At 36.8% G+C, this 12,205-nt stretch overlaps 1 protein-coding gene across 1 annotated transcript in view; it reads left to right on the top strand.

Moving 5' to 3' along the window:
* Ipo11 (importin 11) overlaps positions 1-12,205 on the top strand; it is a 178,681-nt gene that overhangs the window by 100,702 nt on the left and 65,774 nt on the right. Inside the window, 3 exon segments of the mRNA NM_001447235.1 lie at positions 507-533; positions 723-802; positions 1,216-1,296. Of these exon segments, the coding sequence (NP_001434164.1) occupies positions 507-533; positions 723-802; positions 1,216-1,296 (188 nt within the window).

Below are 12,205 nucleotides of genomic sequence, written 5' to 3'. Positions count from 1 at the left end.
TGCCATCTTCCCCACTAAGAATTGAATATGCTTGGTCTCTACATACTTTTCTTTATACACCAGGAAACCATAGGACCCAACTAAAATTTTGGTTTGAAATGAAAAGTCTGAGGCCATATGGTTTCTTAGCTTTGTTCTGAATGGACCAATGGGGAGAAATGCCTTTCTCAGTTGTTTTTATTAGTAAAAGGTGAACAGAGAGTACTGTTAAAGGGTTTTGCCAGTTTTTAGATACCTTCTAGCTTATGAATACTGACTATAGATTATAGTCATGAAAATTTATAAAGAAAGCTTATAAGTTGCTTTTATTTATTTATTTTTTCCACCCAGGCTGGCATAGAACTCACAATCTTCCTGCCTCAACTTCTTGAGTGCTGGAACTATAATTGTGTGTCACCACCCTTGCTGTGACTTAGTTTTTCTTTTTCACGTGTTTGTAGAGATTTCTATTTTTATTTTTGTCTGATGATAAAACATTGTCAATCCTGTCTGATCTTCTATCCTAGAGCTTCCATCCAGCTGCCTTGCAAACGGTAAGCCGCATGCGTGCTGCTTCAGGAACCATAAACCGTCAGTGTCACACTAGTAATCATGGTTAAAAGCCAATGAGTGCTTCATGTTGCTGTAGCAACTCAGTTTTAAGTAAAATGAGTCATCACTTCACTTTTATTTTGAACAGCCAGTTAATTTGTGCTTTTAAAAAATAATTGCTATTTTGGCAGAATTAAGCTCAGAGAATCTCAGAACCTGCTTTAAGATCATCAATGGCTATATCTTTTTATCATCAACGGAATTTTTACAGGTATGTCAGAATACCTTTTGCATTGTTAATAATTATACATTATTGCTTTGGGTTTTGTTTGGTATCAGGAAGTACCTTTTCAAAGTTCAGATTTGGTCTGTTAATTAGCGGCTTGAACTTTTATTTCCTTGTAAGTATTTCTCACTGCAGGGAGGGTGAGATCAGCATGCAGTTCCACTGACACTGCATACGAAATGCACTGTGTATGTAGATGGATATTCAGCAATCAGGGTATCAGTAAAGTTATAGTCTGTCTTCTTCATTCATCCTTAGAGGGCTCTTTCGTGAAATTGTTTGTTTAGACCATTAATATCAATTCTCAAATAGAGTGTGAAGCCTTCCAAATTGAGTTTCTTGCCTTTTCAAGAATGTAGCTGTGTGCTTACACATATTGACCTTTGATTGGATTTTAGACATATGCAGCAGGTTTGTGCCAGTCCTTTTATGAGCTGCTACCGGAGATTACTACAGAAGGTCAAGTTCAAGTGCTCAAGGTATTGTCATTTTAAATTGATTGTCATGTGTTTTTGGTAAGGTTGGAGTCCTTAGTATGGATGTTGGAAAGGAGAGAGACTGATATAATTCTAGAGAGTGTTCAGTTTGGCTCACTTTGTCTGTACCAAAGGCATCAAATTAGAATGTGTGTACAAGTCACGTGGAGGTCTCGTTAAAATGGAGTTTCAGATTTCTAATTTTTTGTTTTGTCTTATTTTTATAATTTATTTATTTTATAATTTTATAAATAAGTATAACTTTTATATTTATAAAATTTTATTTTATGTGCATTGTTAATTTGACTACATATATGTCTGTGTGAGGGAGTTGGATCTTCTTGAACAGGAATTACAGCCAATTGTGAGCTGTCATATGGGGATCCTCTGAAAGAACAGCCTGTGCTCTTAACCACTGAGCCATCTCTCCAGCTCCCTTCTAATATAATTGTAGCTAATGGGAATACTGTCTATCCTAAAACTTCATTGGCTAGAAATGAATTAAAAGCTTTTTACCAATTTGTCCTAAATCTAGCAACATTTGGTGTAGCGTAGATTTTCACTTGTTGTTTTGATAGTGTTCTTGGTATTCAACCTGTATCTTTTTTTTTTTTTTGCTGCTGTTGTTGTTGTTGTTTATTTTATTTATTTATTTTAAATTTTATTGAATATATTTTTTATTTACATTTCAAATGTTATTTCCTTTCCTGGTTTCCTGTCCATAACCCCCCTATCCCCTACCCCTTCCCTTCTTGTATAGGGTGTTCCCTTCCCCTTCCGTCCTCCCTTACTGCCCCCCCATCCCCAACATTCCCCTACACTGGGTGGGGGGTGGTGGTCCAGGCTTGGCAGGACCAAAGTGCTTCTCCTTCCATTGGTGCTCAAGAAGGCCATCCTGTGCTGCATGTGCAGCTGGAGCCATGGGTCAGTCCATGTGTAGTTTAAACCTGTATCTTAACATACGGGAAGCAAGGTCATGAGCTACATACTCACCATGGCAGCCTGCCTCCCAGACAGGGACTCAGACATTTGCTTCTGTATGATAAGCAGCAATAGTCACAGCTCTTCTATTGAGGACAGACAGCTTTTCAGTTTGTTAATCTGCATTTGAGACAACAATTTCACTGGCAGTTTTAATTTTAGTAAGCTATTAAAGTTAGGGTGCTGAATTTGTTGGGCTCATGTATAGTTAAGAACCAATAGCCTGTAAATTGTATGTATTATTTTTATATAAACTTCTATGAAAGAAATGCTATAATATGAATATAATAGCTCACCTGTAAAAATAAATGTATAGCTATATTAAACTGTATCATAATATATATGTATATATATACACACACATCTGTATCGATATTTTACATATGGAATTTGAAAGTTATAGCTGTTAAATGTCTAATTTCTTAGCTGTGTTCTATGTCAAAAGAATTAAATTCTGGCTAGACAAAGTCTTTTTAAAATTTAAAAAAGTTTTTTGGTGTTTTTCTAGACTGGGTCTCACTATGTAGCTAAAACGCACCGTGTTGACCAGACTGGCTTTAAACACACAAAGATCCACCTACGTCTCTCTCCCAAGTGCTGGGATTAAAGGCATGCACCACTATGCCTGGCAAAGTCTTTCTATTGTGACAATGACATTTTTGTTAAGAAAACTATGGTATTATCTTAGATCTTCTTGGTGGATTTCACTATAAAATGTTTATTTCCTATTAACCTATACATAGATGCTATAGATTTAATAGGAATAATAACCAGTTATCACTTTGAGTGTATTGTCTGTTCTTGGGAGGACACACACATACAAATTCTAGATATTTATGTAAGTGTGTGCATGATTGGTTTGACTTATAAGTTGGGTATATTTGATATTATTTGTTAATATATTAACCATGTGGGTCAGGAGTTAGAATTTTTTTCTGGAAATAGTTGAGTAAATGCTTTATTCTGTGGACCATTTAGTTTGTATTCATTATTGTTATTGTCTGTAAGTTATCACTCTTAGAGAAAATTTTCATGTTATCCTAATATTATCTATTTTAGAATCTTTCCTCTACTAGACTCTTCTGTTAGTCTGTATTCTCCCTTATCCAAAATTCAAAGTTAGTATGTTCTACGTTGTTTTAGATTTTAATAGCATGGTATTAATGGTTTTTATGTTAAAGATTTAGAGTATCCAGTATCAGCACTGAACTGTGGCTAAAAACACTTACCCCACCAAGCCCTGTACCTTGTTATATAGCACGTGAAATCAAAACAGTCTTAATTATATTTAGCATATGCTAAGTGATTAAGGAAAAAGCTGCTCTCGTATATTTAAACACTTTCTAGACCAAGCTTCAAGCTTGGATTGAAAGTTGTTTGATTGTTTGTTTGCTTTTGGTCAAGCTTTTTCTTTGCAATATTAGTAGTGAAGTAGCTGTTGAAAGCTGACTGAGGAGTTCTTTGGTGTGGGCATTGTGAAACTTCAGTAAGGAAGATTTTAGGAGGTTCTAAGAAATAGTGCTTTTTATTGCTTGCTTTTGATTGAACTCTTACAAAATAGAGGGAAGGTAACATGGCCAGAGGGTAGCATGCCTGGGGGCTACATCAGAATATTGGGCTCATTACCTCGTAGCTATGTGATGTGAGCCAGTTACTGCCTTCTCATTTTCTGTGTGTAAAACAAGACTAGTTCTGCCAAATTTATTTCTAGGGCAAGGAGTGGATTAGTGTGTGTGTGCGTGTATGTATAAAACCATTAAAACACTGCCTAGTGTGCTAATATTAAAGTTACTATTTTAATTTAATTACAAGGTTGTCTCATTTTATAGTCACCCTTTGGCAAAACAAAATAAAAAACAAAACAAAAAAACCCAAAAAACAAAAGCCAGTCAAATATACTTTAGACTAATTTCTTTGGTTGCTGATTTTTTTTTTTTTCTTTTTTTCAGAGCTGGGGACTGAACCCAGGGCCTTGTGCTTGCCTGGCAAGCACCCTACCACTGAGCTAAATCCCCAACCCCCCTATGTAATTTCTTTAACTAAATGAGGCACTTCAGGTTCTGGTTGAAATGGCTCAGCAGGTAACACTCCTTGCTACCAAAGCTGATGACCTGAATTGAACCCCAGAACCCACATGCTGGAAGGAGAGAATCAACTTCCAAAAGTGGTACTCTCCCCTCCACATATGCTAGTGTGTGTGTGTGTGTGTGTGTGTGTGTGTGTGTGTGTGTGTGTGTTTGTGTGCGCACGCATGCGCACACTTGCAAGTTCATGCAGGTACACACACACTTGTAAGGGAGTAAATAAATACATGACAAATTACATGAAAACATCTTTAAGGTAAATTTGCTTTTTAAGGCAAGACTAGTAATATAGCAGCATATTATTAACAATTGTGTGTTAGCTGGTCATCTAAAATTATATTTGTTTATTGCTTTTAGAATAATACAATCTTTTAAAAAGTTTGTTATGTAGAATTCCAAACAGAAATACTATACACTAGCTTCATAATTTTAGTAACAAATCAATTTCTTTTTCATTGTGCTTGAAAATGGAAACAGGAATGCCATCTGTCTACTGCATTTGTACCTTTTTTTTGTTAATGAATTGGTGCAAATAGTTATCCAAATATGGAAAAATTTTTATAACATTGTATATGAAGTGTAGGTTAAAACAGTGTAGTGCCAAAAGTTGATCATTAATAGATTGTAAATGCTTGAGTTTAATACTGGGGACTTGATAATATGTGTTTAAGGCAATTTGAAAGAAAGCATTGCTGTAGTTGAACCTTTGTTTGATTTGAATTCACAGAAATGAGTTTATTCAATTACTGGATAAGTGAGTCCTAGGAATGTATTGCCTATCAGTAAATTTTTTGAGCTATAGATGTGAAGGGATATTTTAAGAATATTTTCTTAAATATTTTTATTTTCTACTTTCATTTATAGTCTGGGAGAACTCTTATACTTCTATTATAGCCCCTAATATTAGCTTCTTATTTTCATTTTCAGTATCTCCTAGATTGTATTTCTTAATATAACATGCTGTATACCAGTAATTTCTGATAGTGTTTGCAAGTAGCTTCTTTGTTCTTTGAAGCATAAAATTATACTTTTAAGAAAATTGGATGGGTTGGAAAGATGGCTCATTGGTTAAGAGCCCTGTTTGCTCTTCCAGAAGTCCTGAGTTCAGATCCCAGCAACTCCATGGTGGCTCATAACCATCTGTAATGAGATTCGATGCCCTCTTCCGGTGTGTCTGAAAACAGCTACTGTGGACTTATATATAATAAATAAATAAATCTTTTCAAGAAAAAGAAAGAAAATTGGACCAAGAGACCAATTGGACCAGCATGGCTGTTTTAGGAGTCAGTGTTTTAGAACAGAACTAGAGTCAACTCTTTGACTCAATACAGGTTACTTACAGTGGTTTCGTAATATTATAAAAAATAATTAAATTTAAATTGTTAGCATTAATTTCAGATGCATTTGTACACATGTACCATTTTGAGCTTGGATTCATATGCATTATTAAACTAACCTCCTTTCCTTCACTATGATAAGGCTAACAATGAATTAACTATTTTTGTCTAATTCTATAACAAATAACACACCATTTATTATATCCTACATATTTCTAGCCACATAGAAAGTACTTTATCTTTATGTAAACAAGATCATAGTACTGTTATTTTTTCATTGTTTTAGATGAAAAAATTAAATAACAGAGGTAAACGATTTGTTCAAGGTCAGAAAGCTAGTATTGGAGTCATGATGTAAGTAAGCATAGACATTCTGCTATTAAGATTTACAGTCAGTAATTTTTTCATTCAGTGTAGGGCCAAATCAAGAATGTTGTCTTAGGAAGAAGTTACATTTTTGGTTTAGAAGAAATCTCTTCTAGGTATATCGTAAAAAGTAGTAGATTGAGAACTATAGTGCAGCAAGTTCTAGTTGAATTGGAACACTGCTGACTTTAAAAAACAAAAAACAATAAAACAAACAAACAAAAAAACCCCGAAGGCCTTCCAGTCTACATCTGTGCCCTGGAGCTGCTCTTCCAGGAGTATTGTCACTCCTAAGTTGTCAGGTGAGGCCACTACTTTTGTTCCAGTAACTGACTGAAGAAGGACCTTCCAGGAGCCACAGGGCACAGAAACCATGGGCCAGCCAGGTACAGGATTCTTTTAGTTTCCATCAGAGCCCTGGAACAAACGCAGTGAGACAGCTCTCCACACCCAAATCTCCAGGAGTGCTGACACACCTAATATCATAGGCTAAGAGGAACAACAAGCACCCATGAGAGACAACAAGACCAACGAACACCAGAAATAAACAGGTGGCGAGAGGCAATCAGAGAAACCTAAGCAACAGAAACCAAGGCTACTTGGCAGCATCAGAACCTAGTTCTCCCACCAAACCAAGTCCCAGATACCATAACACACCAGAAAAGCAAGATTCAGATTTAAAAATCACATCTCATTATGATGGTAGAGGAGCTTCAGAAGGACATAAATAACTCCCTTATAGAAATATAGGAGAACACAGGTAAACAAGTAGAAGCCCTTAAAGAGGAAACACAAAAACCCCTTAAAGAATTATAGGAAAACACATCAAACAGGTGAAGGAATTGAACAAAAACATCCAAAATCTAAAAATGGAAATAGAAACAATAAAGAAATCACAAAGGGAGACAACCCTGGAGATAGAAAATCTAGGAAAGAGATCAGGAGTCAAAGACGCAAGCATCACCAACAGAATACAAGAGATAGAAGAGAGAATCTCAGGGGCAAAAGATACCAAAGAAAACATTTAAATAGTCATCAAAGAAAATGCAAAATGCAAAATGTTCTTAGTCCAAAACATCCAGGAAATCCAGGACACAATGAAAAGCTCAAATCTAAGGATAGTAGGTATAGAAGAGAGCAAAGATTCCCAACTTAAAGGGCCAGTAAATATCTTCAACAAAATTGTAGAAGAAAACTTCCCTAACCTAAAGAAAGAATTCACATGAACATACAAGAAGCCTACAGAGCTCTAAATATATTAGATCAGAAAAGAAATTCCTCCCGTCACATAATAATCAAAACACCAACTATACAAAACAAAGACAATATTCAAAGCAGTAAGGGAAAAAAGGTCAAGTAACATACAAAAGCAGACCTATCAAAATTACACCAGACCTCTCACCAGAGACTATGAAAGCCAGAAGATCCTGGTCAGATGTCATACAGACTGAAGGGATCACAAATACCAGCCCAGGCTACTATACCCAGCAAAACTCTCAGTTACCACAGATGGAGAAACCAAGGTATTCCATTACAATACCATATTTACACAATATCTTTTCACAAATCCAGCCCTACAAAGGATAATAGATGGAAAACTCCAACAGAAGGAGGGAAACTACACCCTAGAAAAAGCAAGAAAGTAATCTTGCAACGAACCCAAAGAAGAGAGACACACAAACATAATTCCACCTCTAACAACAAAAATAACAGGAAACAACAATCACTATTCCTTAATATCCCTTAACATCAGTGGACTCAATTCCCCAATGAAAAAGACATAGACACAGACTGGACACTTAAAGAGGACCCAGCATTTTGCTGCATACAGGAAACACACCCTAGAGACAAAGACAGACACTACCTCAGAGTAAAAGGCTGGAAAACAACTTTGAGGCAAATGGTCCCAAGAAACAAGCCGGAGTAGCCATTCTAATATTGAATAAAATCGACTTTCAACCAAAAGTCATCAAAAAAGAAAAGGAAGGACACTTCAAAGGAGAAATCCACCAAGATGAATGTACAGTCCTGAATAGCTGTGTTCCAAATTCAAGGGCACCTACATTCATGAAAGAAACCTTACTAAAGCTCAAAGCACACCTTGCACCTCACACAATAATAGTGGGAGACTTCAACACTCCACTCTCATCAATGGACAGATCATGGAAACAGAAACTAAACAGAGATAGAGTGAAACTAACAGAAGTTATGAACCAAATGGATTTAAGCTATATCTATAGAACATTTCATCCTAAAACAAAAGAATATACCTTCTTCTCAACACCTTATGGTACCTTCTCCAAAATTGACCATATAATTGGTCACAAAATAGGCCCAACAGGTACAAATAGATTTTAATAATCCCATGCATCCTATCAGATCACCACGGACTAAGGCTGGTCTTCAATAACAACAAAAACAATAGAAAGCCACATACACATGGAAGATGAACAATGCTTTACTCAATGATAACTTGGTCAGGGAAGAAATAAAGAAATTAAAGACTTTTTAGAATTTAATGAAAATGAAGGCACAACATACCCAAACGTATGGGACACAATGAAAGCTGTGCTAAGAGGAAAACTCATAGCTCTGAGTGCCTCCAAAAAGAAACAGGAGAGAGCATATGTCAGCAGCTTGACAGCACACCTAAAAGCTCCAGAACAACAACAACAAAAACGGGCAGATATACCAAAGAGGAATAGGTGGCAGGAAATAATCAAACTCATAGTGGAAATCAATAAGTAGAAACAAAAAACTATATAAATAATCAACAACACCAGGAGCTGGTTCTCTGAGAAAATCAACAAGATGATAAACCCTTAGCCAAACTAACCAGAGGTCACAGGGACTGTATCCAAATTAGCAAAATCAGAAATGAAAAGGGAGACATAACAACAGAATCTGAGGAAATTAAAAATATCATCAGATCCTACTACAAAAGCTTATATTCAACAAAACTGGAAAATCTGGATGAAATTGATAATTTTCTAGACAGATACCAGGTACCAAAGTTAAATCAGGATCAGATAAACCATCTAAACAGTCCCATAACTCCTAAAGAAATAGAAGCAGTCATTAAAACTCTCCCAACCAGTAAAAGACCAAGACCACTGGGTTTACTGCAAAATTCTATCAGACCTTCAAAGAATACCTAATAAAATATTCTTCAACCTAGTCCACAAAATAGAAACAAAGAACACTATCCAGTTCCTTCTATGAAGCCACAATTACACTTATACGTAAACTACACAAAGACCCAACGTAGAAAGAGAACTTCAGACCAATTGCTCTTATGAATATTGATGCAAAAATACTCAGTAAAATGTTAGCACACCAAATCTAAGAACACATCAAAATGATCATCCTTCATGATCAAGTAAGCTTCATCTCAGGGATGCAGGGGTAGTTTAATATATGGAAATCCATCAACATAATCCACTATGTAAACAAACTTAAAGGAAAAAAAACTGTATAATCATCTCATTAATTGCTGAGAAAGCATTTGACAAGCAATATACAGCAAGCCAGTAGCCAGCATTAAACTAAATGTAGAGAAACTTGAAGCAATCCCACTAAAATCAGGGACTAAACAATGCTGTCCACTCTCTCCCTACCTATTCAAGTTTTAGCCCGAGCAATCAGACAACAAAAAGAGGTCAAAGGGATACAACAGGAAAGGAATAGGTCAAAATATCAGTATTTGCAGATGATATGATAGTATACTTAAGTGACCCCAAAAATTTCACCAGAGAATTCCTAAACCTGATAACTTCAACAAAGTGGCTTGATTTAAGTTTAACTCAAATGAATCAGTAGGCTTCCTCTACTCAAAGAATAAACAGGTTGAGAAAAATTAAGGAAACGAGACCCTTCACAATAGCCACAAATAATATAAAATACCTTAGCGTGGCTCTTGCCACGCTCTTGCGAGTGAAAGAATTCCATGACAAGAACTTCAAGTCTCTGAAGAAAGAAATTGAAGATCTCAGAAGATGGAAAGATTCCCCCATGCCCATGGATTGGCAGAATTAATATAGTAAAAATGGGCATGTTGCCAAAAGCAACCTACACATTCAATGCAATCCCCATCAAAATTCCAACTCAATTTTTCATAGTGTTAGAAAGACTAAATTGCAGATTCATTTGGAATAACAAAAAATTTAGGATAGTGAAAACTATTCTCAACAATAAAGAACTTCTGCGGGGGCTGGAGAGATGGCTCAGTGATTAAGAGCACTGACTGCTCTTCCAGAGGTACTGAGTTCAAATCCCAGCAACCACATGGTGGCTCACAACCATCTGTAATGAGATCTGATGCCCTCTTCTGGTGTATCTGAAGACAGCTACAGTGTACTTATATATAATAAATAAATCTTAAAAAAAAAAAAAAGAACTTCTGCGGGAATCACCAGCTCTGAGCTCAATCTGTATTACAGATCAGTTGGTATAAAAAACTGCATGGTATTGGTACAGAGAGGCAGGTAGACCAGTGGAATAGTTTTGAAGACTCAGAAATCAACTCTCATTCCTACGGTCACTTGATCTTTGACATAGGAGGTAAAACCATGCAGTGGAAGAAAGAGAACATTTTCAACAGATGCTGGTTCAACTGGAGGTTAGCATGTTGAAGAATGCAAATTGATCCATTCTTATCTTCTTGTACAAAGTTCAAGTCCAAGTGGATCAAGGACATCCACCTAAAAACAGATACACTGAAACCAATGGAAGAGAGAGTGCGGAAGAGCCTGGAACACATCGACACAGGGGGAAATGTCTAAACAGAACACCAATAGTCCAGGATCTAAGATTAAGAATCGACATATAGGACCTCCTAAAATTGCAAGGCAAAGGACACTGTCAATAGGACAAAACAGCAACCAAGAAATTGGGAAAAGATCTTTAACAATCATATATTGATAGACTCCAGAGAACCAAGTAACCCTATTAAAAATTGGGTATAGAGCTAAACAAAGAATTCTCAACTGAGGAATATCAAATAGCTAAGAAACACCTAAAGAAATGTTCTACATCCTTAGTCATCAGGGACATGCAAATCAAAACAACCCTGAATTTTCACTTCACACCAGTCAGAATCCCTATGATCAAAAACTCAGGGACAACAGATGCTGGTGAGTATGTGGGGAAAGGAACATTCCTCCACTGTTGGCTTGCAGTTCCTCAGAAAATTCGACCTAGCTATTCCACTCCTGGGCATATACCCAAAAGATACTCCAACATATAACAAGGACACCTGCTCCACTCTGTTCATAGCAGCCTTAGTTAAAATATCCAAACACTGGAAAAAGCCCAGATGTCCCTCAACATAGGAATGGATACAGAAAATGTACATTTCCACAATGAAGTACCACTCAGCTACTAAAAACAATGACTTCATGAAATTTTTATGCAAATTGATGGAATTAGAAAATATCCTGAGTGAGGTAAACCCAGTCACAGAAGAGTATGCATGATATGTCCTCACTGATAAATGGATATTAGCCCAAATGTTCGGAATACCCAAGACACAATTCACAGACTATATGAAGCTCAAGAAGAAGGAAGACCAAAAATGTGGGTGCTTCTGTCCTTCTTAGAAGGGGGAATAAAATACTCATGGGAGGTAGAGGGTAGGACAGACTTGGGAGGGAAAGAGGAGGGGTTGGGATAAAAGGTGGGCAGGATAAGATGTGGGAGGAGAGGGATGATATACAGAAGGTCAGGCATTTGAACAGAGGTGTGTAGCAATGGGGGATTGGAAACTGGGGGTAGCCACCAGCAATTCTCAGATGCCAGGAAAGCAAGAGTCTTTCAGAAACCAATCCCGGATGAGATTAGCTAAAATGCCCAACAAAGGGGCAGAAGGCCCCTGGTTGGGGAATGGGGCCACCTCCTCATTTCCAAATTTAACCCAGAATTGCTCTTGTCTAAAGGACATATGGGGATAAAGTGTGGAGCAGAGACTGAAGGAAAGGCCATCCAGACACTGCCTCACCTTGGGATCCGTCCATCCATATACCCAACCCAGACACTATTGCTGATACCAAGAAGTGCTTGCTGACAGGAACCTAATATAGCTGTTTCCTGATAGGCTCTGCCAGATCCTGACAAATACAGAGGTGAAGCTTACAGCCAAGCATGCGA

Source organism: Rattus norvegicus, chromosome 2 (genome assembly GCF_021556685.1).
Source record: "Rattus norvegicus strain SHRSP/BbbUtx chromosome 2, alternate assembly SHRSP_T2T, whole genome shotgun sequence".
Taxonomy (NCBI): domain Eukaryota; kingdom Metazoa; phylum Chordata; class Mammalia; order Rodentia; family Muridae; genus Rattus; species Rattus norvegicus.
Note: the sequence above shows the minus strand (reverse complement) of the source record. Positions and strands in the feature narration are given on the sequence as shown.